Here is a 26716-nt window from a genome sequence, read left to right as displayed (position 1 = left end):
CTCTGAGGGCATGTGGATTTGCCCTTGGAGGCAGAAGAACTGGTCCTATTACCTCTCCAGCAGTTGCAGCCACTATGATGTGGGTATACGTGAGGTACTTAACTAGTGGAATCCATAAATGGTGAGGGCTACTTGGAGATAGCTTTAAAGAATTAAAGTATTCAGGCCTCCTAAGCTAACAGCTGTTAGAACTAAATGGAACCTTCATATGCAAGTTGCTGTTGTTTGGGGGGTGGGAGGCAGAGTAACAAGAGCAGGGCTACTACCTCGTTGCTCTGCTTCTGATCTTCCTGGAGGCGTCTAAGCATGCTGAGTGAGATGGACCTCAAGTCTGATGCAGTTCTCAAATAATCCTGATGGAAGAGTTTAACACTGCAGGCCTTTGTTCACAGGCACACGGCTCGCATGCTTTTCTCCCTTCTACAACAGCAACCAAATGAAATTACCGTGTCTCAAACCCTCCACCCTTTGACCAAGAGTCAGTGGCAGAGAACATTCCTCCCACAGCCTGTTTACCTTCATGAGACAACTGAAGGTGCAGAGGGTGTGGTGGCTATGTTGAACTGCTCCTTGAAGAAGCGAGTTTTTCCTTATCAGCCCTGGGCAAAGTTCAGGGTTGAGTACACACAAGAGGGACTAGGCTGGGCAGTTTCCCAGAGGGATCCTGGACAGAGTTCTTTCCCTATCTCCAGGAAGTGGCAACCAAGTCAGAATCTGTTGCAGGTACAGGGAAGATCTCCTACCTCATGCTGGGGAAATCATGCCTGAGACACAGGCCATCTCCACAGACGCCAGAAAGCCCGGCCATTTTAATGGAAGTAATTTGCAAGCAACAAAAGAAAGGCAATGATGTGGGTGCATGGTTGACACAAGGACTGGAGAGGGGCAGGGTCACCGCGAGGTATCTTTCGTGATTTTCCTTAACTAGGGAAAGGTAGGGCATGCTAATTAAGACTCCTCCCTCTTTGCTTCGGACTTTTTTGAGCAGGCTGTGAAAAGTAAGAACAGTACGGTGGTACCATTGGGAAGTGGACCCTTCACCAGTGAGGGCTCAACATTACTTTGCTCAGATGTCAGCCCTGTGAGGCAGAGGCTAACGTCAAAGACATTACAGGCAAGAACTAAAATCCGAGTTTGCTTCAGGTTAACAGGAGCCAAAAAGAAGCCACTGGAAAGGATCAGGAATTTTGGCACATCAGGCAACTCTCCATCTAATGAGGTAAGGAAAAACTAGCCCTGTCTGATGGCCACTTGTACACATAGGAAAGGCATGGCAGTTCACAGACTGGGGTTGGCGCTGAACATTTCAAGCTCATCGTAGGTACACAAAACTGGCATAACTCTTGGGCTTAGCATTTTTATGTATTAGGTGCTCTGCATGAAGCAGTGAGAAGTAGCCTTGTGGTATATGTGGGATTTGCCCACTAGTCATTTACTGGAAGACATTAGAAGCCCACCCAGAAAAATAAAGATTTAAAAATCTACAAGGCTGCTATGACCAAAACTAACAATCACTGCATAATCCTGATAATTCTTTTTCTTTAAATGCTAAACTACTAACCCACTTGGACATAGAAGAATAATGTATGGCTACCTTTTGCTATATACTTAAAAATAAGAGGTGATCTGGGAGACTTTTCGACTTCTGCATTTCAATCAACCTTTATCTTCATCCTGGTTCCTAGAAATTGTGGGTCTTCTTTCACATTATACGAAGACAAATATGGATGCATACCCACATCCTGGTTAAGTGTATGGTAAATGTGTTTGGGGATAAATCTTTGCATTTGTTCATACACCAAAAAAATTATACTGTCCAGAAATGGCCTTCTACCATAGCTGAGACTGGCTGTGCTACAGAACGGGCCTGTGGCAAGGGACTCTTGCTAGAGCAGAGATGTACACAGAGTTGGAGAAGGAACCACATCCAGACCTTAGCATTTCCAGTTTGAAACGGTGGCAGCAGTACTGGTAAAGACTGCTGAGATCCTGGAGGCATACTGCCAGAGGATATACTGCCGGGCCGGGCAGACCAGCAGTCTGACTCCCTGCATGGTAGTATCCTCTGCTCAACATCTTTTTTCTATGTTTAGGTAGAAAGCGCAGTGCCTTGAAAAATGACAGCACCTTTCTCTTGCTTTTATAGCCAATGAAATATTTGTATTTCCAATGAAGCCCTATGTGAAGTATTTGTCTTAATGGTTGAAATGAACCCAGAAACAAAAGTAAAGGAGAGGGGAGTAGATGTGTGCATTTTGATCTTTCTCTGCTTTAAAGGGCTTTAGCGTCTTTGTTCTACTATGTACAACCCTGGGCTAAGGAAATAGGGTGGCTTAAAAATGTAGAAGTTATCAGTCTGGGGGGGCGGGAAACTGACACCAGCTGCCAAGATCCTTCTGATCTTTGAACACCTTAAGCTTGTGTGGCTGCAGCTGTTTCTCACAAATGAATGGCATTTACCATATTCCTTGAATTCACTGCTACACCTTGCTTCGTGGCTGGGCCACCATAGCATACATTTTGGGGAGGGAGGCAGATTCTACAGTCAGCCTTCCAGCCCACTGAAGAATGGGACAGGGCGGAAGACCAGAAAAGCTCTGCCTGAATGCCTAGCCACGCTTGTTTTAAGGAAGAGCTCTTCCTACTTTAAACTGCACAGTTTTGTTTCAAAAGCACCAGGGAACATCAACACAAGGTTTCCGTCCATATCATTTAATTATAAAATGCAAAGGATATCCATGCATCCATAGTTAGTTCAGAGGAGGGGGGTGGGGAGGAAGAGAAAGGAGGCAAAAAGATTTCTGTGCCTTTCCCCTGAGACTGCAACAGGAGAAAAGCTGCAGGAGGCATCTGTTACTGGCAGTAACGACTCCAGTTATGCTCCAAGCCACACCGGAGCAGCCTGCACACACACTCTCTCTCTCTCACACACGTTATATAGATATATACACAGGCATCCTCCCGCACGTACACACACACACACGCACATGCATACACAAATATGGGCAGCCCAAACTGCCACTCCAAAGCGTGGCAAAGAGTCCTTGGCGGCTGCTGTTTGGGCAACAGCCATTAAGACGAGGCTTCTTTCTCAGTAGCCCCAGGCAGCACCACTGGGGAGCCGCTGAAGCCAAAGACAGCCAGAGCCTGAAGAAGAACCTGCTGCTCCAGGAGGACCTGGAGACACAGGGCTGGAAGGTGTTCTGAGGCAGTGGGTTGCGCAGCTGCCACCGGCCAGCATGCTCAGGACCGGCTTCGGTCCTCGTGGTTGCCCACGATCGTCTTGCTGTAGAGCTTCTGCTGCTCCTCCTTGAACGTGTCCTTCACCTTCTCCCTCTTTAGACCTCCATCCCTAGGAAGGAATCAAAAAAGTCAATGAAAGCCTGGAGAGAAAAGTCATTCTAACTCTTTCGGCTGTATGAAAAATGTGGCAAGGAGAAGCAGAGGGCAGATGCTTGTGCCTCACCCCCAAGCATTTGCATTTATGCATGTATTTATTTATTCATATCCTGCTTTTCTCCTGTTGGGAACCTGAAGCAGCTTATAATATTTTTTTCTCACAACCACCACCCTGTGAGGTTTTCAAAAAGGCAAGCACTGGCACAAGAAGAGGGGGAAGCTTGCCCCCCCCACAAACTCTTCCATGCACAACTAGGAATCCCATTCCCCTGGTGGGGGTGGGGTATCCCTTGTCCCCAGCCTTGCCCCCCCCCCCAACCATCTCTCATCTGGCTGGTGGGAGGAAAGACTTGGGGCATGGGCCTGGGAAGCAAAAAACTGCAGCACAGGTGTACAGGTGGGCTCCGGGGGGGGGGCACTTCCTCAAGTGACGTCATCATGCCAGTAGGGGGCATGCTTTCAAGCTTCACAAGGGCCGATTTTGGCCCCCAATGGGCTGAACTGACCCTACGTGAAGTACTGGAGGACAATCGCCAGTGCAATGTCATGTTGGCAGTGGGAGCACACATGCACTTTGTGCACACATGAAAAAGTAAGTACCGGGTCTCCCCCTCTCCCACCAGGAGGGTATAGGGACCCCCCCATGCACAATTAATGCTGATCTCTGCAATTTCTACCCTTGCATGGGTCTCAGCCCACAAGGTTTATATTTGGCAGGGCACAGCAGAGTAGCGGTGTGCAGGGATGGAAAGATTCAGTTTTCCTGCTTCGGAATTTCCAAAGAAGGAAAAAGAATCGGAAATAAGTGATTTCCGAAGAGGCAAGCTGCTTCGAAAACTGTTTATTGCCCTGCTTTGGTAGGCTCCATGAAGATTAGGAGCACACCGAAACTTCCCGCCCCACCGTAGTTCCCTCCTTCCCCTCCCATCGGGTGAAATAAGTGGCGGCAGGACTTTTCCCTGCACAAGTGGCAGGGAAAAGACCCTTTAAACTCCAGCTGGCCTGCGGGGGGATCTCCCCTCGTGGGCCAGCTGAAGCATGGAAAGGGTCCTTTCCCTGCTGCTTGAGACCCCGGATGAAGTTCATTCCAACTACAGATGGGTGGGGGGGAGGCAGTATCTGAGAACTAGAAACAGTCAAGAACTATTCAGAAGAAGATGGGGGTGGTGGAAGGAAGAAGCAAGGATGCTGAAACAGAAGAATGGGGAGAAAACCTTCTACAGAATGCCAAGACCTTTTGGCCTAAATGTGACTTTACGTTATACAAACCCATACGTGAACCTCACGTGTGGATTTTCACCTGTGATTACATAGGAGATTTATGGGCTATGTACTTGTATGGCTGCAATCAAGCACAGCATTTATGTAAATGGCATGGTGGGGGGGGAACCCCCCCATGTGTGGTCCACATACAAGTTCTGCATTTCTTTCCTGCCTGACAATGTCTCCCATGTAGGAAAAGCATTAAGATGCAAAGTAATCTGCAGCCTTTGGTAGACATTGCCCCTTTATGAGCTTCAATGTGGTATGGAGTTTACAGACCTACCCAAACAGGCTCTTCCCATTAACATATCACAGTTGAATTCCAGCTCCCAAGATCTAGAAACTGACCCAGGTTCGATCCTGCCCACCCCCCAGGCTGGTGAGGAGTAAGAAGAAATGGCCTCCCAGGTGCCACAGACTCTCTTTCTGTTGTGAGGCTCAAACTACACATAACAATAACAACAACAGTGACAAGATTTGATTTATATACCGCCCTTCAGGACAACTTAATACCCACTCAGAGTGGTTTACAAAGTGTATTATTATTATTATCCTCACAACAATCACCCTGTGAGATGGGAGGGGCTGAGAGAGCTCCGAGAGAGCCGTGACTGGCCCAAGGTCACCCAGCTGGCTTCAAGTGGAGGAGTGGGGAATCAAACCCGGCTCTCCAGATTAGAGTCCTGCCGCTCTTAACCACTACACCAAACTGGTTCTCCATTGTGGTGGTGTTTTTTTTAAAGACCCCAAATAGGCTGCCTGTGAACAGAAGGAAAATATTTGGGAAGAGGCTGCATAATGCCTTGTCCTCTCGTCTTTCTTCATCTCAAAATTGCCTTCCCCAAGCTTCTTTTCCACCTGCAGGGTGGGCGTGGAAATACAGGGTTGCAGTAGATTCTTGGTAGCCCCCCCACACACACACACTATGGGCAGAAAAGTAACTTGGGGAGGGAGTTCAACAGACTCTGCCTGCCTGCCTTTGTGTGCTCAGACCAGGCTACTTCGGGTTCATAAAGAAGCGCAGAACAAGCACCAAAGAATTCCGCAAAATGTGTAATCTGAACATGAGAAGGCCACAGAGCCAGGGTTGTGCTGACCCAGCTAAATTACAGGAGGGTTGTGGCTCTGTGGCAGAGCTCTTGGTTTGCATGGAGAAGATAATAGGTAGTACAGAAATGGATGGACCACTAATCTGACTCTAAGGGCCTGGAGTTCAGTGAACCTGTCGCTTCCTGTTTTCTCCCCAGAGAACAGTCAGAATATGGTTCTGCATCAGGACTCACCACAAGAGATCCACAAGGCCCCCTTGCCTAGCAATGGCAGACTTCACCCGGTTGGCGAACTGCACAGCGTCCTCATCAGCCTATGGGAGAACAGAGCCAGTCAGCGTTGGCAAAAAGGGTGGGGCACAGCTGCTATGCCAGCCATTAATCCGGCATCAGCCCAATCCCAGCCCAGTTTGCTCACCTGCCGGGTCATCGGAGGCAAATACCAGACACTGCAGACGATTGCCCAGCTGGTCATCATCCTGAGCAAATAGGTCACCATGCCGTGCTTGCTGCTATTAAAAAAGGCATCTCCAAATTGGGGGTCATACTGAAGGACAGAAAAAGAGGGAGCAAGACAGTGAAACATTTTGATGCTGGCCAGGATAAGAGTATGAGCACCCCCAAAGCTAGAGGCTTTCTACACCTCCCATCATCTATGGCTTCCAGAATATGACATTCCTTTAGCAACTGCCTAAAAGGAAGGATAACTGTAGTTATCTGATGTGTACTGAATCCTTTCTTCAAGGAGCTCAGAGCAGCATACATATGATTTATCCCATTATATCTTCACAACAACCGTATGAGGTAAGGTAGAAGCCAGCTGCGCAGAATGCTAATTGGTTGACCCCCCCAGTGCAATTATAAGGCCCCCACCCCCTGAGCAATGCTTCATGTTTTAAAAACCCAAATCACTGCATGTGCATTAAAAAAGGGCATTAAAAAAGATGTATACATCAAAACAAGATATGCGCCTGAAAGGAAAAGGCCAAAACTCACCAAATACTGCCTAAAGCAGGGCAAGAGGGGCAAAAATCAATGTTGTAGCCAGAATAAAAGTATGTGTGCCAGCAGAGGAAAAAGGGATGGGGGAGAACAAGAGTTCACCCAACACTTTCCCCTCCTCCCAGCTTCTGGAGAAAGGTATGCCTGTCTTCATTCTAATATCCAAAGCCATCTGTCCACTGTTTATGAAGAATTTGGAACAGCAACTCAAGAGTTTTAAAATACATGGTAGTGGACATTCACTTGAAAAACATGTAAAGCACAGACATGATGAGATTCCACAAACAGGTATGAAAGGCAAAGAGTTCTTTACCAAAACTAGAAGCTCTATACAGCCACCAGCACACAAGAGCTTCATATGGCCTTTCTTCTAAATCCCAAGACTTTCTCCTAAATGTTAAGTATCTAGGCTTGTTGACTAGAGACAAACTTTTAAAACAGAAAGTTGAGATCTGGGTGGGTTTACAGTGAATCAGGGGAGATAGGATAAGCCCAACATGAAGGGCAAACAAAGGATTTATTGAATAGCTCTACACATTTCAAGGTCTTTAAAGAAGTTTTTGGGGGAAACTCAGCAGAGCGGGGAGAGAGGGACCTCTTCCAAAATTATATTTGTACACAAGGTAAAATTGATGATTACTCACTCACGTTGCTAAAGAGTGAGTGTTTCTCACCTTGATGGCAACAGGATAAACAGTGGCACCAATCTCAAAGCTCCCTTTCTTGAACATCATTACAGATGTGTTGTTGATGCAAGTGCCTGTCAAGAGAAACAAGTCTCGCTGCAAGACCAGTTATCACTATCAATGTAGCACAGCACAGGACAGAAGGAGTTCTCAAAATTATCCGTAACAGTAAAGGCAATTTCAATTCAAGGGTGCCAGTCCCACTGCAGTCTGACTTGCACCTTTGGTTTCAAATCGAGCAAAGCTATTTTTAGGGCCTTCATCCCCACAGCTGTGGGAGCAGAGCAATCTTCACTACGGTCCTGCCACTCCGATTGCAGGTTTGAACGCAATACCAAAAATCTAGGGCTATGAGATCATTCAGCTCTATGCTTTAAATTCCCCATCTACAATTTTCCACCCTCCATAAACTGGGGCGTCACGATAATATGGAATGGACCTTCACAGGAGTGACTCATCTGCTTTAATTGCTACTTACCCTCTGGGAAAATCAGGATGGGTAATTTACTTTTATCATGAGCATGCTCCGATAGTCTGCAGGCAGAGAGAGAGACAGTCAGTCTGTGCACGCCACCAATTAGTGGCTGCTTCGGAAGCAGATTCTAATGCTTCACCTACAAGGCCCTCCCATCAACCAGCCATCTTTATACAGAAGCCCACACCTTAAAAACACCATCTTCCTGCAAGTGTTTGCTAACAATTTGTTCTACCTAGGCTAAGTGAGGGGGAGGGGGTGCTGTGTACAAACCTTCTGGCTACTAGATGACGATCCTTAACCTCAGAGCGTTCAAACCACACATGGGGACATGACTTCACCATAGCCCTCTGGATCACCCCCATGAGACCTCCATGAACCTGGCCCACCTGAATCAGAGAAAAGATCTTAATGCTTGCATGAAGTGGGAGAGACAGCCTCTTCTCATCATGGGCAGCTTTGGCAAATCTTGCAACTCCAAATAAGACAGCCTTCCCAATCAACAAGCATTTTAAATCACAAAGATGTTTGTGCATCTTTGGTTGCATAGAACATGCCAGGCTGCAGGGAGCAGGACAACTTTTGCCACCACCTCAGTGGTTGGGATGGCTGTCCCACAGATAAGGGGGGGGGGCTCCTTCCTCTTGTTTTCATCTGCAGGCACTGGCAGGGGGTCCTCAGATAGCAGTCCTTCTCTGACCCATTTGATGTCAAGGGAGAAGCTTCAACAGTTGCAAATGACACCAGCAAACTGCTCAAAATGTGTGTCCATCTCCAGGGAGTGGGAAGGGGGCAAGGAGCTCAATGAACCTCAAAAAGAATCACCCCACCCCCCACCCCTATAAGGCTGAAAGCACGTCCTTATACTCACCATGGCATAGTAGCCATCACTAGCCAAAATTATGACATCAATAGGAGATGTGTGGTTAGCCACACAGATCCCTCCATTGCGGGGTCGGTTTTCCCTGAAGATGGGAGGACAAGAAATTAGCACAAAAGACCAAAGGACAAACTTCATCTATTCTAGAAGAGCATGACAGACAGGTTCTGACTCAGATGTCATCTCTCCCTAAGCATCCACATTCCCATAGGCAATAAACCTTCGTGCCCAACCCCACAGATGGTGACCCAATTAACATACCAGAGGGAGGACTGTGTATAGTTTAAACAAAACTGAAATTATATTCATATTGCTCAATTTTGTGACCTGGGGCATCCCCTTTTTCTGGGATGGAACGAGGAATTATCTGGGGCACTGAAGTACCAGCCTTTGACCCTGGCAACCAGGGCAGGTGTGGCAGCAGAAAAATAAATAAAAAAGGCTCTGGCCTAGACACTGGAGCATCACTTCTGAGGCACAACTCAGAAGTGACAGTGAGTAGCTGTAGGAATTGCAGGACTCTATGGTATCATTGTCGCTTTCTGGTTGCACATCTGGAAAAGATGCGCCAGAATCTAGGTCGGAATCTTATTTTTATTTATTTTTCTCCAGCCACTGCTCTGTCACTCTGTAGTATTTGAGTTTTCCCTGGGTACTGCCCCCATACTTCTATGTGTACTATGCATACCTTTTAAGCATTCAGGACTGGAATCGTGCAGTTAAAAACAATCCTAAAAGCTGAGATCCCTAGGAAAGTGTATCATATACAATACTCTGCAGGTTTTTCTATGGAATACACAAACCTAACCAGTGTCGATATTCATTGTCCCTGGGAAAAATTAAGGACACTGTCCTGCCCAGTTTCCTGCATACCGGTGGTGATAGGTGATGATAGCCGTGAGGGCTCGCACACAGATCCGATAGCACATCAGGTGGACATGCCTGCTCAGGAAATCTTTACACCTGAAAGGGCAAAGCAAGCACCTTGTTAAGTCTCAATTTACAGGTAGTCCTAATCTGAGGATTGATTCAAATCTCCTTTCCCCATTTTATAAACCTGAGGAAAAGAGGAAAGGCTAGATTACAGAGCAGGCAACATTCCACAGGGCAACTGAACTTTACAATGACCACTACTGTGTTCTGTCATCCCACCCCATTAGGAGAATGCACAACAACATAGCTTTGAAACAAAAAGCCTATTTGCAGATGATCTAGTCATGGGGACTGACTCCAAATCCAGCCTTCTGATATGTAGCAAACTCTAGTCCTTTTTCAAATGGATCTGCTGATAGGATTAGGAAGGAGGATTCTGAAACGGCCTGTGTGAAGCAGCAGATTGCAACTTTTCCTCAACACCCACTCTGTGAGGGAGGCTAGGCTGAGAGGTCACCCAAGTGAGGGTCACACCTGAAAAGGGACGGTGATCTTTGCCAGCAGTCCAAATGCCGAGAACTCACCTTCCATTGGGCAAATAGCCCACTACTGTAGTGCCGGTTACCAAGAGGCTAATGCCAGTAAAAGCCAGAGCTACCCTGCACAAGGGAGAAAAAGATGAAGAAATGAAGCACAAACTTCAGAGGGCCTGGAAGGAGGAGGATTGCCAACTGCACTGGTCCCCAGCCTGATCAACTAGGGGGGCAGTCAGTGGAATGATTTCTATCATAAAATACTGCCCACTTTCACGCTGAAACTACTAGGCTTGTTCTCCTACCACGACAGAGAATGAGTAGCACAAAATGCCAGACCTGGACTTCTCACTGATTTTATCCTAGTCTTCCTAACGGGAGGCCTTGCGATGCTGGATCTTACCTGAGTGGCAGCAAAAAGCAGTAGCGAATGAGGACTCCCAGCCCCCAGAGTACTGTGAGCCGGAGGCTGATGTAATGGAAGTTGTAGTTGGTCCTGCTCAGCAGATTCCAGGATGCCAGCTCTTCAGCTGAGAAGCGCTTAGTCACCTCGTCGTCCATGATAGTCTCGATGCCCTTACGGCAGAAGTAGAAGATGTCGGAAAGCTCAAACTCGGGGGTATCCAGGGCCTTGTTGCTACCACTCCGCCGGATTTCCTTGATCTCCTCCTCCAGGGAAGTGGGCTCCTTCGCAATGATACCTGAAATAAATACACATGTAATTCTCCAGCCGCACACACACAGTGAAAGGAAGTGGAACCCAACCTACACCCCTCCTTACTCCAAGAGGTGACATGGGTCTCTTTCTTACCATTGGCATTGGGTTTGTAAAGCGGATGGTTCTTCTCTTTGGCGCCTCGCTCAATCCTCAGTGTTGCCCACTACAAAAGACGAGAAATGAGATCCCACCACACAATGAAGTTCTGCAATTTACTGCTACCAGATGGTATTGATAGTCACTATCAATGGCTATTGGCTACAACAGAACCTCCATTTAACAATATGCAGCTAAAAACTTGAAGCTGGAGAAAAGTAGGGATGACCATCTTTATGCTCTCTGTACGCTTCCCAGAGACCTCTAACTGGAAACAGAATACCAGTCTAGATGTTTGGTCTGTTCTAGCAATCTTAAGTTTGTGCCAAAAGGTACATTCATCTTAGTCACCTCCCCAAAAGGTTAGGACATACAGGAAGTAAAAGTCCTATACACTGAAAGCAAGTGTGGTATAGTGGCTAGAGTGACGGACTAGGATCTGGGCGACCCAGGTTTCACCCCCCGCTCTGCCATGGAAGCTCACTGGGTGACTTTGGGCCAGAAAACAAATGGAGGAGACTGATGTAAGTTGCTTTGGGTTCCCTTTGAGGAGAAAGGCAGGGTATAAATGAAGTAAAATAAAATAAAGGATCATCCTTGTACTGTGCCAATGCAGGACTAAAGAAAGTGCAGGGCCCAGATTTAACGGGCCCAACACAGAGGAAGAAAACATGGGAAGGACAGGCCATTAGCAGGATGGCCTTCTAGTTTCTGCACTGTAGAACTGACCAATTTGTTTGGCCCTAACTGAACAGTGTGCCCCACTGCCTCATCATTAACTAGAAGGCAAAAGAGGAATCTTAACATTAACTATTTGCAATTTCTTGGACTGTTAAGGCAATCTCAAGATTTATAACATCCCATCTCCCATGCAACTACTTCACAAGGGCCCAGTGAGCCAGGCTGCTCCTCCTCCCCTCCTGGATAACAAAGGCAATCTGCATTAGCCATCCTGAAGTTAGTAACCTCTCATTTAGATTACAGTGCAATATATTTGCCCTTAAAGGTTTTGCTGCACTTCACTTCCTGGCAGGGGTAAGTGAAAGAGAGTATTTGACTTCTGCCTTGGCTTCCTATCTGCTTTTGGGCCCAATTCAAGAGCTGATAATGGCCTTTAACACCCTAAGTGGACCAAGGCCTGTGTACTTTATGAAGCAACTCCTTGGGAAGATGCCACCGTAGAGAGGACCTGCTTCGCACACACAAGATCCCAGTTTAAGCCATGACATCTCCAATGAAAAGGCTCTCGGGCTGGGATAAAGTTCTGCTTTTCAGACCTGGGAAAGCCACTGCCAGCTTAAGTAGAAGTACTGCACGAGACAGCCAATAGTCTAACTCTGCATATGGCAGCTCCACGTGCACTGTTCTTTTTTACCCTCAGACCCATGGGGAAATCCTGCTCTGCATCCACTCCCTTTTGGAAGCAAGAGGAGACAGAGCTGAGCTCATGCTATGGCGTAACTTGCCTAGTGGGGTCTCATTCATCCCCTACTCTGTCAGCTTTTTAATGCTGGGCAAAAACCTGCCCCTTTCCAAAATCTTTCCCTGCTGTCTTTTATCTGCTGCTTTATTTATTTATCTTGCAACATGTGGTTTATTTATTATAAAAGTTATTTTGGAGTTATTCTTGACTTTTCTTATTTCACATGATTTTTGTTTCCCACTTTGGATAATGACCACCAGAAAAAACACTCTCTCTATATGCTTAAATAAGTAATGGAAGCATCTGAGTCTAATCACAAGAAGGACATGGGACTTTACTGGGAAAACAACTTCAGGATCTGGATTATAAAAATCAGCAACTTGATTTCCAGCCTGATAGATAATAGACCTGGCAAGTCAGAAAAAGACTTTAGTGAAACACCCTGCCCCCATCCTCGCTGTCTCAAACTGACCTCCAGGTGACACAATAACTGGCAGAAGTTCCTTAAACAAGGCCAAGGGCAAAGCTCTGTTCTTTGCCAGATGTTGCTGCTGCCAATATATTGGCTTTTGCCAGGAGGTGGGTAGCATGCTCAGCTGGCACTGGAAGAGGGGGAGAGGGCCCTGAGGCCACTGGTCCCAGTGTGATTAGAAGCAGAGGATGTATTTCGAGGTTGCTCAAACAGCCTAGCCAGGGGCAAAGCCTCCCTCCACCCATGCTGTCCCTCTGCCATGAATAGCTGCTGCTTCCTTTGGCCCAAACTATTCAACTAAGCAATCATTAGTGGTATTTTTCCACCCCACCTAATTATCCAGAAGGATTCCCAAAGTTGCTGACATTAAATAATAGAATATTTGGGAGCGGCTTCCATTCACAGACTACATTGCTCTAGGGTGGCAGCCCCTCCTCCCAACTATCATTCAGTTGTTTCTCTCCTGTTTCATCCCATTTCACTATCCCAACTGCTGGCACTTGGGTAGCTGGTTGCCTGGCCAGCTGCCTGGCCATGCACTCCTTGCTCCTTTCCCTATAAGGCTGCAGGTTTTTTCACCTTCCAAAGGCAGAGAGGCACAATCCAGGGACAACAGCTGAGATGCCGAAGAATACACCATCCATGCAACTTCTGGGCAATATGCCAAGGGCGAGGCTCATCTCCAGAGTACACTAATGTCAGCTTTTCTACTCAAGGGCACAGCACACAGGCTTGTTTTCAGATAAATTGCTTATCTCCTTCTGATTGCCTCGGTGTAACTCAGGCTTCTAAGAAGGGGCTGAATGCAAGATGCAATCCTGTGGAAGTGCTTAATATGGTGTTAGGCAGAGTTCAGTATCCAGTGCTTGTATGTGTGGGGCAGGGAATAACCCAAATTTCTATCCCTATCCCTGAAATCTTGCTTGAATACATGTGGGCAACAGCTAGTGAAACCTGAAAGCGTATGCGCATGCATGTGTTCAAGGACGCAGGGCTTCAGCACCCCACATAATTTCTTGCCCCCTTTCCATGATAGCAAAGTCAGAATAAAACATGTAATGCAACACAAAATAAAGAAAACGTTTAGCTAAATTTACATAAATTATATTGATCAGAGCTGAGAGGGAGGAGAAAGGTCTGTTTGCAAAATGTCAGAACACTCTCTTTTTCTCTCAATGTCATCCAGACAGAGAAGTCTGGGGAAGGGAGAGGACAAGAGAAAAAACTGCAAAGAGGACAGAAGGTTTGCTCTTGCTCTTAAAATGACTTCTAGAATTGCCAGGATGTAAAATCTATGGGAGCTTTTCAACTGAAAGCTGCCAAGGAGAAACTAACTCTCACTAACAGAGACAGTCTGGCTTGCTCTGGGATGAGAATATTCCACTGGAAGTCTTTATATCTACAATGTGTAATTATTCAAAAGTAAAAGTGCACACTGCATCAGCTCAGGAGTGCCTTCTTTTGTTCTACAGCTAGGCCTCAGCACTTGAAATAGATGGGAGACCAAAATTAGTCCAGTAGTATCTTAGAAACCAACAAGCTTTTCAAGAGTATAAGCTTTTGTGAGTCAAAGCTCATTTCATCAGAAATGAAAGCTTATACACTGGACATTTTTATTGGTCTCTTAAGGGGCTACTGTTCTACTACCGCAGACTAACGCTCCTGACAAGATGTTAGAACTGAAACCCACTACTCCAAATAGGCTTGGTATGAAACAACTGAAATGAGCACTTACACCACCCACCTAGCAGGGCCAATTGTTCAAAAGCTCCTGAATGCTGTGATTCACTGCTTCAACTCTACCACTAACAGATTCCACACCCCAAAGCACATTCCCCCACAATAATGCCGAGTAGCCTGACTCACCTGGAATATCTGCAACAGGGTTTTCATGTAAAGCCTACGGATGCCAAAAGAAACCCCAAAGATGGCTGGCACAATAATGAAAACCAACAGCAGAGTGAAGAGGACGGTCAGGGAAATGCCCAGCAGATTAACCACCAGGCTATCAAAGGGCAAGAGTAGAAACATGATTGGGGCAGGGGGACGGGCAAAGGAAGTGCCTTGCAAGACCCTGAGGCAGGCAGAAAGAGGCTGCCTGGGGCAGTCAGCCAGTTCTCCCATTAATCAGCAGCTGTGTGCATACAGGTCCCAGGCCTATTATAGGCTCCATTTCCAGGTTCACAACTTTCCTGAAGAGGGCACGGGGTGGCCAAGAACCCCCATGATGCAGACTGGAAATAGGCCACTGCACAAACAGAAACAGTGAGGGCAGACTAGCTACACAATCGTTGCTCAAAGAATAGGAGATTAAGCAAACTGCACAAAGGGCAAGGAAAGAAGTGCTCAGGAAAAGCTTCAGGAAAACCAGGATGATAAAGTCTCTCTGCGCTGTCAAGTGTGTGAAAAGTCTCTTTTCAAAGCCTTATCTTCCCCTTGCATTTGAAGAAAACTCAGCTGCCTGCAGCAGTATAGTCATTTCTGAGACGGAACGACCAGCTCCAAGTCTCTCATGTTGCCTGCACCAAATGTTTCTCTGAATGTCTCCAGTTCCCGTTTGCAGAAGAAAACCAAGACAGCTGCCCACTTGGAAGACTCTCTGGAGAGCAAGGCATTCACATGTCCCAGGTGCTAGGGTAGGAAAGAGAAAGAGTTAGGTATACTATTTATTCATTTAGAACAGTTCTATGCTACCTCTCCAGCGCATCTGCCTGAGGCAGCTTACAGAATAAAACTTGATAACAACATAAAACATCATAAATGTTACTAACTAAAATCCAGCATTAAAAACGCTGCACAAGAATAAAATGTAAAACACAGATAAGCTTAAAATGAGTCTTGAACATTTCTCAGGCTATAGGCAGTCTGTAAAACAATTTTTTTTAAAAAAAGAAACAACCCCTTAATTAAAAATATGGATAAAAAGAAAACTTTTGGCCAGGTTCCTAAAAGGGAACAGTAGATGAGCTTCAAGAGGAAAGAAATTCCACAGGTGAGGTGCCACCAATGAAAAAGCTCTGTCTCTGGTTGCCACTTACTTCACCTCTGAGGGCAGGGACACAGACAGCAGGGCTTGTGAGTAAGATCTTAGTTGGCAGGCTGGACAGTATGAGAGGAGGGGATCCTACAAGTACCCTAGTCTCAAAGCCATTTAGGGCCTCTAAAAGATAAGAACCAGCACTATGAATTGTGCTCAGCATTAGATAGGCAGTCCGTGCAGATCCTTTGGCACAAGGGTTATCCCACCCCGACAGTAGCCTGGCTGCCACATTTTGAACCAACTGAAGTTTCCAGGCACTTTTCAAAGGCAGCCCCACATATAACACATTGCCATAATCTAAACCTGGATATAATCAGAGAATGGATCACCATGGCCAGACCACGTTTCTTTCTCTTTTTTTTTAAGCCAAAGCCAGCATATCAGCTGAAGCTGATAAAAGGTGTCATCTACCATGGATGAGACCCGAGCCTCCAGCTGGAGGCCAGGATCCAGCAGTACCCCCAGCTACAAACCTGTTCCTTCTGGGGGAGCACAACCTTCTCTGGGTCAGACTGACTGTGCTATCATTTTGCAGATTCTCCACTGACCAACAGCACCTCAGTTTTGTCATTTTGGGGCCCTAATTCCATACCTTTTCCAGTTGCCTGTTCAGGACTTCCACAGACTGACTTTGCTGTTAAGAAGAAATGGAGTTGGGTACCATATAGGTGAGCCATACTCCAAATCCCCTGATGATCTCTTCCGGTGGTTTCACTGGGATGTTAAACAGCAGGGGGAACAAGATGGATGCCTGTAAGTCTCCATAGCATAATCACCATGGGGGCAAACAGTAGTCTCCCAGCACCACCTTCTAGAATTGGTTGGTCAAATAAATGCAGAACCACCATAGTATGGTACACCCTACTCCAAACCCAGCCAACTTCTCCAGAAGAATACAATGGGTGATGGTACTGAAACCACCAAGAGGACCATCAGAGAATCCCATATCCCTCTTCCGGTGAAGATCATGAGTCAAACTGACAAAGGTCATTTCTGTCCCAAACCCAGACCTGAATCCAGATTTAAAGGGTTTAGATAAACTGTCTTCTCCAAGACTGCCTGGAGCTGCACAGTCATCATCTCCTTGCTCAAAAAGGAACACTGGCCACTGGGCAGTAGTTGCTTAGGTCACTGTAGTTCAGAGATACCTTCTTCAGGAGTGTTTTAAAGACTCTCTCTTTCAAAGCCACTGGAACTATATCGTCCAGGAGACAGACATTCATTACTTCCAAGATCCAGCTGACCAACCCAGCTTGATACCAACAGTCATACCTAACAAGCGACATAAAAATAGTGCAGACTGACCAGGCAGAAGTCAAGCTGTTCGCTTTAGGATAGCAGAAGGTAGAGCATATGCTTTGGACGCCAGTGGTCCTAGATGTCTGGTGATCTCCAATTAAAGGATCTCAGGTTGCAGGTGCTGGGAAAGATATTTCTCTGCCTGAGCCATTAAAGAAATACCATCGGTCCAAGAAAACAGTCCTGAGCTAGCTGGACCAATAGCCTGACTTGGTGATCTCAAAGTCCCCCAAAATGAGGAGAGAGAGGACACCAGCTCATCCTACTACAATAATTAACAAACATTTTTCTCAGCCAGCCAGCCTGCCCATACATACCTATGCTAATAATTTGTGAACCATGAAGGGTTTTTTAAAAACCCTCAAAGTTTTGTAAATCTTCCCTGCTGGCTGACTGAAGGCAAGATGTTCTTTATAAGCCTGGCATAGCAGCATATTTTATATACATTTTTAAACAAAACCTGTAATAGAGTTTCATTTTAAAATGCAACCCATCCTGAGCCTACGAACAACCCAGGAACACAGACTGTACTGTCAGCTCCAAGGTGCATGTGGAACACTGGGGAACACAGGCAAGCTGCTCCAAGCTTTTCCAAAAGCACTAAGTACTTGTCCAGGTCTCGGCCCCTCCAGCCAACCCCAGGGCAAAGCCTTGGGCTGCAGCTCTCTCTCCCCCGCCCTTGTTTAGATTGGAATCTGTAGCCTAAGTAGCCTAGCATCCCCTCCTAGCGAAGAGCTAGGGTAGCCAAAATGGCACTCCTCTTCTGGAGGCAATTTTTATTTAGGAAGAGCCCGGATGTGAATAGCTATTTACAAACCCGACAAATAACGAAGCATTGCCCCCAGGCTCTGCTGAGACTAGAATTCTCTCCAAATTTTTGCTAGAGTCAGATAAGACTTTGTTTCTGTCACCACATATTACTCACTGTAAGCAGCAGCTGTGTGAAATCAAACAGGCATGCAGAAAAGAACTGGAGCTGTCACCCAAGAGACTTTTTGTTATGGTCTGGACAAGCAGGAAGGGGAAAAGCCTGAACAAGAAGACAGAACTCCCACTGCACTCAGACGGACCTCAATTACAGCAGCCTCAGTCTTGCATCACTGCTGGAATGCAGCAGGAGTTCACTGTATGTTGCCCTGCTGGGATGTTTGATCACTGCAACATGTTCCAAAAGATTCCACCATTCATGCTGGGAATGATGAATCAGCTTCCTCCACGTGGGAAGCAACACATCAAAGTCATGAGAAGCCACTGCCTGACAGCACCAACCTGATTCTAAGGAGCAGGCCATGTTCCACAGCAGTTGCCTGCTTCCCAAAATCAGCAAATGAAGCAGAAGTTTGCATTGATCTAACCAAGCAAGCCAGACTAGAAACTTTGAAAAAGAAAACTCATGACTCGTAAGACAGCTAAGCTTCGTGATCCTAAAGACAGAAAGAATAAAGGTGTGGGGGGGGGGGGGGAGACAGATTTTTAAAAATTGACCTGGGTTGTGTTGACAATACGGCTGGCTTTCAAGAAGTGCAGAGAGCGCCAAGCAGGTACTACAAGAGTTGTGAAATTCAAAAGCTTACCCAAAATGAGTAAATAAAGCATTCAAAATTCTGGGGGAAGATATCCTCAGAACAATTTGTACAGGAAGGACAAAATAGGCAGTTAAGTAAATTAACACAAGCCAATGTCCTTCAATCCTTATTTAAATTTTTAGTGTATATGACTAGATTTTTTCAAAAAAAATGTGTCATTGCAATCAGTGTCTGCTACAAGATTTTTTAAAGTATCACTATCTAGACTAGAGGATGCACTGTTATCACATGTTCTTTTTTAAGATGCTGCATCCAGGATGCATTAGTCAGAACTTGTTAAGATGATAGTTATGGTAAGTGCATGCAGATAACACATCATGTACTGGGTTCCTTATCCCTGTACTCATCAAAGGAAGCTTTTTAAGTGATAACATTATCATTTGAAAGTTAATGCAATAACTGATTATGTTAACTGGCCTCAATATAAGCAAGACAGCGTTGGGAGTGTGTTGTCTGACAGCAGATTGAGGTTAGACAAGAGGAAGTGCTTCCTTATACAATGACTAATTTACTCATGGCATGCACTATCACAAGATGCAGCTACAGCCACTAACTTAGATGGCTGTAAAACAAAATTAGACAAGTGCATAGAGGATTGTTGCTGCCATGGCTGTCACGGTCATGTTCAGAGGCCACATACCACTGAGTGACAGACGCCCAGGGCAGACAAGATGAGGGTGACCCTCAGTGTTCAGCTCGTGGGTGCCCAAGAGCACTGGGCTGGCTGTTGTGGAAACAGAAGGCTGGAGTAGGTGGAGCCTGATCTGATCCAGAAAGGCCATTCCTATCTTAATCCAGCATTTCAGGCACAGAAATGAAAAACACACACAGGTGGCAATTAAAAAATAAGTGCTTATGTTCCTTGGGAAGGGAGCCTCAACTGAACGAGACCTAGGAATGATGAAGGGGGCCCAGATGCTTCCTCCTCTCCCACTGATGGTCCCATCAATGGCAGTGAGCTGAAGAAAAGGCAGCGGCCGGGGGGGGGGGGGTCCTCTCAACTGGGGCTTCAGCACAGATGTGCTGGATTCTGCCCTCTCATTCCTGCTTTCTGTTTAGCAGAACTGAGAGATTTTTTGAAATCAAGAAAAATCTGACCATCATCTGAAGCAACAAAACTTTTTTTAAAAAACCCTTCACTTCTGGATACAGAAGTAGCTTTTTTTCTAGCGCGACTTTAATAATCGTCATCATCGTACATAGCTTTTAGATTTTAAAAGCAGGCTGCATAAATTGAGTGCAACCATGCGATTATTGTTCCTCCATCACGGGTTCAAACTAACATAGCAGCAACTTGACTAGCTTCCAGCCACTTAGTTAAGTCCTAGAATACGTGACATTTGAACTGGGAATCTTCTTGCTTTACCACTCCATCTTTTAACTGTGAGAAGAGCTAATTAAATGCTCTGTCCTACTTTGTCAGGGCCTTGGGCCCTTATACAGATAATTCCAGAGAACTGTAGCAAATATATGTGTATCTTACAGTTTAGGTCCTACAAAGGGTGTATGCAGGATACTAGCAAAATGTGTGCTGCTGTAAGGACAAGAAGTTTAAGTAGCTTGCATGCTGCAAGGACCCCTTGGGTGCACACCTCCTGCAGCTTCACTGTCAATGAGAACAAACCACTCACTGTCAGCAAGTTTGGCTCTCACTGTGTGTGTGTCCCCCAGTGCAGCATGGCATTTCCCACAGCATTGAATAGTACCATTTACTTATGTGGGAGAAATTAAAGGGTGGACCACACACCACTGCTGAGGTCAGAGCTAAACTTCCACCTGTCACTGGTGACACTAATCACTGATCATCAAACTTGTCCACTTGCATAGCCCCACCTTGAGTTTGGCTTCATGGTCATTCTCAAGTGAGACAGAACTGCATTTTTATATTTACACAGATATACACACTGTCAGCAAGTATGCTGGGTTTCTGTTTTATTTTTAACCTGCAAAAGGAAAAACCAGGCTGCAAAGAAAAAAAGAACTGAAAGTGTGCATGTGTGGTATTCACCAAAACCAGATGGACAGAGTAGGAGTTCTTGATACCTATACTTTTGCTGCACACACTAGGAATTTTAAATATTGTACAGATTTTTCCAGATTAACATATGTTAGGATATTAAGAATCTGAATTATTTTTCCCAGTCCCACAGAAGGGGATTGTATGGGGCTTCCAGTGAGCTGCAGCCTGTATGCCTGCCTTCTACATGTTTCTGCACTCTTCCTCCCTCAAGCTCTTTTCCCTTTACACATCTCCACTATAGTTACTCTCTTTCTCCATCCCTTAAAAAAATTCCCCCCCTCTTTTTACTAGGAAACCAAGATACTGGTCTAGAGGAGCTCTCTCTTTACTTCCCTAAAATTATCTGTTATGAATGTTCACTAACAAAATTTCAGAATTACCAACGTGATCTATCCCTAAAACTTCAGCAGAATGGCCCCCCCCCATTAAAAAAAAGAGAAATCTAAAGTTTACATAGCATATATTTTAAAGAGAAAAATGGTCATTTATTTATTGAAACAAAATCTTTAGTTTTAGAATTGTTGGAAATGTTTGAACACAGAAGCATAGAAACCCCTTAATTATGGCCTTCTGGCTTCAATTCAATGGTACTCACATAATTGGAGAGCCTGATTTAGAAATTTTTCTCATATCTAGAATTCCTTGGGTTCTACACCTACCATTTCCCAGCTGTGACTCCTGTTGGCAATTAATAGTCAACTGCTGCTGTAATGATGTAAACTTTAACTAGAATGTTTTCTTCATCCAGAAAACACTGACAGAAGAAATCCTTGTTTGAAGAACAATCAGAGCTAGAACATTGCAAAGTCCAGATTTATTCCGCTTTTCGGGTAAGTATACACAACGTATCACGCTTCTGTGGTCTAAAAGATACCCAGAGCTAAGATACTCCAGACAGCCCACCAAACTAACATATGGAGCACACAACATACAGAGGTGCAGCTACACACGCTGGGCCGGTCAAGGAACCTTCATATGTTTACCATAGAACCTCTGAGTACTGAAGAGAGTTCTGGGAACTGTTCTGGTGTGCAGTTTATGGCAGACACAATATAGGCTTCCCCATCACACAGTATAAACTCATTATGACCCAGAGGCACTAATGCACATCACAGAAGACACACTGCCTTTCAGGGAAGCGCATTTACCATTATTGACTTTTTCGCTGAGAAAGCTGTCCAAGGAATCCCAGAGTTTTCTGGATATGGTCTGAAGACCAGTGATATAAAGTATAGTTGCCTGGATTGAAAACAAGACAGATGGAGGCTTCCTTTTGAGAATGGTTGCAACACTCAGATGTACACAGGGGACTCAGGGACAGAAAAACGTTTTGTAACTCAAGGAGGAGCAGCCATTCTTCAAATGCTGTGAGCACAGGCAACACGCTGCTTCAACACAGCCTCTAAATGTTCCAGGTATTCAAGAGGCCTGAGCATCCCATGGCAGCTCTGGAGTATCAGTGGGAGACCGAGACTGTCCCTCCAACCACTACAGAAAACAGAACTTCTTTTCTAGGGGTATGGAAGAACTACAGTCTTTATTACTATTGCTGTAAGCATGATAGACCGTAGACTCTACTACTATTGCTATAAAAACAATCCTACTGAGTAATTTCTGTGTTATTTAATACATCCGTCTTAGAATTGTTCATGCTCTGTTTCAACATTTTGTGAGCTCTGTATTGAATTTCTGCTGGTTTTATATCTTTGCAAATTTGCATGAATATATCTTATTACACGTTTATTGAAATGTCTTTGAAATTGACTGAACTGACTCACACTGTGTAATCTGCCTTGAGTCTCAGTGAGAAAGGCAGACTATAAATAACGTAAATAAAATAAACAGTGGAGGTGGTAAGTGCACCTTGTTGTATTTGAGAAATACAGCCCTGAATATTTTAGAAACAGGCTACAGATAGTCCCTGTCAGTAGTACCCAAAGCACAGTGTAGTATGTGGGCTATGCCAATTTTTCAAACAACTTGCTGTACACATGCTGCAAGACAAGCAAAAAGTTATCTTCAAAACTATGTTCAATACAACCCTATATCTTATTATCTTTTCCCTGTCCCTGTATAACCACATCTCATTAGTCTTTGCCAGTCTATCCCAGCATTAGGCCAAGTGGGGCCAAGAGGACTCAACACAAACTGATCCCAAGACCATCATCATAAACTCAACCGTCTCTGTATGGCCAGCAGTGTACCTTCCACTAATCTGATCTGCCTAAATCACTGAAAGTCTCCATACTACCCCTTCCATTGCAAAGAACTGAAATAAGAGGGATCATCAGCTAGCTTTGCTAAAGGGCCACAGGGAAGGAGTGGATGGTGTCAGGTGAGGGTCACATTAATGCCATCCAAAATAGAAAGCTGGCCACAACCACTGCTCCCTCACCACGCTTCCTTTTTTCAATGGGGTCTGCAAATGGGAAAGGCAGAAAACAACTGGTTGATTTTCATTTTTGATCCCTGCATTGAGCACTAGTAGCAGAAATAGCAACAAACGGAACTGTCGTTCACTGATGCTTCTTCAAGCTGCTAATGAACTGAGAAAGGAGAAGGCTCTTTAAGCAGAGCAAGTCAGTGTGATGTAGTGGTTAAATTGTTGAGGTATAATCTAGGAGACCCAGGATGCTCAGTGGGTGATACTGGGCCAGACTTTTTCTCAACCTCACCTACCACACAGGTGGTGGAGCTAAAATGGGCAAGAATAAAATGGGGAAGAGAGAACCATGTATATCACCCTGAGCTCCATGGAGGAAAGACAGAATAAAAACGTATTAGACAGATTCAAGGACCCTGCCCCACCCTCCATCTATTCCAACAGGCAGAATCTTTTCACAGTCTTGGAGTAAGGGCTTTCTCAGATGAAAAACTGAGAACCTTTCACTAGACACACAGGGACTGAACCTCAAACACTCCATATGCAAAGCAGGTGCTCTGCCACTGAGCCTCACCCAAAACTGAAGTACAACTACAATGAAAGTCCCCTCCTTCAGTGGAAGGAAGTAGAATTATTTGTTTCAAACAGATGTCTTGCTCATTTAATTTACATAACCCACTCTTCTATCAGAAAGCTCAGAGTGGCTCTCATGGAGCTTTATCCATCCTTATTATGCGATTTTGTAGTAGAATCTCTGAGGGAAGAATATTGTGTAAAAAAAATCCCTCTGAATAAAATTAGTACTTAAACAAGAGTATGTGGTTGCTGTCAACTTCAACACCTCCCTCAATAAAGAGGAAGGTAGACATATATATAGGTGTGCATTATATAGGTCATGGTTCTTTAATGGTGGTTACACCCAAGCTGCAGTGGGTCACACAAATAACACAACCACAAGTGTGTTGATTTTTTTTAAAAAGACAACATAAGGACAGAAGACAAGGATAAAAAGACTTATACAGAAAAAAATTAAAAGCAATTCTCAAGTTGCAGGTTGTATATAAAGTCTCATCCTGGGCCTGACAAGGTAATAGCCATGGATATGGGCACAACATGTGTGTGCAGACTAAGTGCCTTCTGAAAATACCACCCCTATTCCTTCATCCACAGGTCACAGACATTTACATGGCACTGGCTGAAGTGTCAAGAAACCAACCTCATGACAAAGTTGTCTTGACGGTACTTAGTAGGCTTCATGCAGTCTTATTTCACTTATACTCCACCCAAAGCAGCTTACATCATTAGGTTAGGCTGAGAGTGTGTGACTGGCCCAAGGTCTCTCAGGAAACTTCTATGACAAAGTACAGAATTTGAACCTGCATCTCCCAGATCTTAGTCTACACCACACATTATACCACACTGGCCCTCTTAAGACTTTATCAGTACATGCTTACATTTGGATATGTATTTATCATTTACATTTCAGACATATTTAACGTACACACATGTATATGTTATGGTTGTCACCTGCTTTTCAATTACACAGCTCATTTATGTGTATGTTTATTCAGAAGTAATTCCCATTGAGTGGCTTACTTTCCAAGTAATTTTCCACAATTATAGCTTTAGTTGATTAAACATGAATTTTAATCAGTTAAATATGTCTAAGTAAAAGCAACATTACAAAGCAAAGGGCGTATTCTCTTTCTGGGAACAGTCACTGCCTTTCAGTCTAACCTACCTTACAGGGCTGCCGTAAAGACAGAAAGTGGGGAAATGTGAGTGTTGTTTTTGGTTCCTTGCAGGCTATCTGCAACAGAAATACAGCAAATAGGTTTTACTGTGAAAAATGAAATACATACTTAGCATCAGCTGGATCAGGCCTATTACTCTTAGCATTCATATGGGGTCATAATGCATATCCTCACAGCCCTACAACTACAGTATGTATGATAGGTAAAAGTGCAAACTCCCACATATACAATAGTGTGGCCCTGTGTGTATATAGCACTCTTATGCATACGCACCTATAGATGCCTAAAATGTCTAGATAACATATTATCAATTGACACTACATGAGAAAGCTGCATGGATCCTGTCTACATACATGTGTGCTGGTGGGTCACTCATAACACTGTAAGGTGTCTTCAAGTTGCAGTCAACTTATGGCGATCTCATATGGCTTTCAAGGCAGAAGATGTACAGAGATAGTTTGCTGCTGCCTGCTGCTGGATAGTAACACTGGACTTCCTTGGTGCGGTTCCATCCATGTACTAACCAGGGCTGACCCTGCTTAGCTTCCAAAATCTGATGAGAACAGACTACTCAGGTCAGGGCAAGAATATGCTGTTGAGCTGCAACCAACTCACGGCAACCCCATCTGTGGGGTTTTCAGGCAAGAGATGCTCAAAGGTTGTTTGCCACTGGCTTCCATTGCTTAACAACCCCAGTCTTCCTTAATGGTCTCCCATCCAAGCACTGACCGTGCTTAGCTCTCAAGTCCTGACAAGCTCAAGCCAAACTGGGCTAACCAGGCTCCTGTAGACAGCTTAATGTCTAGCATATAATACATACCTATGTATTATTCTACAATTGTATCCATGGTTATGTGCATTTGTGCAAGAGATAAGGATTGTGTACCATCATACATATCAGTGAGTCTGCAGCTAAGCCAATATACAACATTTCTCTAAACATATAGATATATCACTCTCTTGTAGGGTATGTGCACAAACATAATATACTACATTTGCAAAGAGAGAAAGACACACTAGCATACGTAAGCTATACAGGTCTACTGTCTCCTCTCTCCCTCTCTCCTGTGGACTAGGTGAAATGGGCTCCTCTAATCCATAAAAAATTATGCTGGAATACAAACTTGTTCATCTTCAAGGTATCACAAGACTCCTGTTTTATTTTTGCTACAGCAGACTAACACAGCTGAAACTCTAGCCCAGTTCATATGTTCAGAGTGAACAGCATTTATACAAAAGAATCAACGTGTTTTCTTTGCAAATGGAACTGGGGACCAGTCCTGGGGTTTCAATCGCACGTTTAGATGGACCTGCGTTGAACGTGAGAATTACTCAACACGTGTACAAAGAAAATGCAATAGTGCACTAGAGACAGATCATACACGCGTTCAATGTAACCTGTGAACAGGGGCTTATATCTAGGCATTTTTGGGTGTATGTGGGGGCTTCATTCTCCCCTCCCCCCCCCACGTGTATCTGCCAGGGTCTGCTTTCCTCGCATTCACAGGGGGAGACCCATCATCTCCTCAGGACAGGCCTCCCGAGGCCGAGAAGGGGGAGGCGGGCTCCCTCAGCCCAGCAGACCCCTGACGGGACTCGGGCGGGGGGGGGCGGGGCACTCACCTGTCGCTTCAGACGCTTCCCGGCCCCTCCCCCTCCAGCCGAGGGAATGGAGGCGCCGCCGCGGCCAGAGAAACCGTGTTCGCGCGCCCCCGCGCACGTCACCGCTCCTCCGACGTCAACGCGCAGACACCGCGGCCACGAG

General features: G+C 45.2%; 1 protein-coding gene across 4 annotated transcripts; it reads right to left on the bottom strand.

Annotated features, from left to right (window-relative positions):
* Positions 1 to 2696: 2696 nt before the first annotated feature.
* On the bottom strand, positions 2697 to 26716 carry GPAT4 (glycerol-3-phosphate acyltransferase 4). 4 transcript variants are annotated; one of them, XM_054997584.1, is made up of 14 exons: positions 26575 to 26716; positions 24939 to 25007; positions 14736 to 15500; positions 10972 to 11041; positions 10564 to 10861; positions 10212 to 10286; positions 9628 to 9717; positions 8746 to 8839; positions 8148 to 8263; positions 7878 to 7933; positions 7388 to 7473; positions 6130 to 6258; positions 5946 to 6025; positions 2697 to 3352 (listed from the first exon to the last, which is right to left on the bottom strand). In XM_054997584.1, exons 3-14 carry the CDS (start codon positions 14991 to 14993, stop codon positions 3244 to 3246), a joined length of 1461 nt encoding a protein of 486 aa, XP_054853559.1. In that variant the 5' UTR covers positions 14994 to 15500; positions 24939 to 25007; positions 26575 to 26716; the 3' UTR covers positions 2697 to 3243. The 4 variants fall into 4 exon arrangements, with proteins under 4 accessions (XP_054853559.1, XP_054853562.1, XP_054853560.1 ...); XM_054997587.1 differs by lacking the exons at positions 24939 to 25007; positions 26575 to 26716 and adding exons at positions 17215 to 17329; positions 18134 to 18298; XM_054997585.1 differs by lacking the exon at positions 24939 to 25007.

The sequence above is a fragment of the Eublepharis macularius genome, chromosome 14 (genome assembly GCF_028583425.1).
Source record: "Eublepharis macularius isolate TG4126 chromosome 14, MPM_Emac_v1.0, whole genome shotgun sequence".
Lineage (NCBI taxonomy): Eukaryota > Metazoa > Chordata > Lepidosauria > Squamata > Eublepharidae > Eublepharis > Eublepharis macularius.
This window is presented reverse-complemented; position numbering and strand designations above follow the sequence as displayed.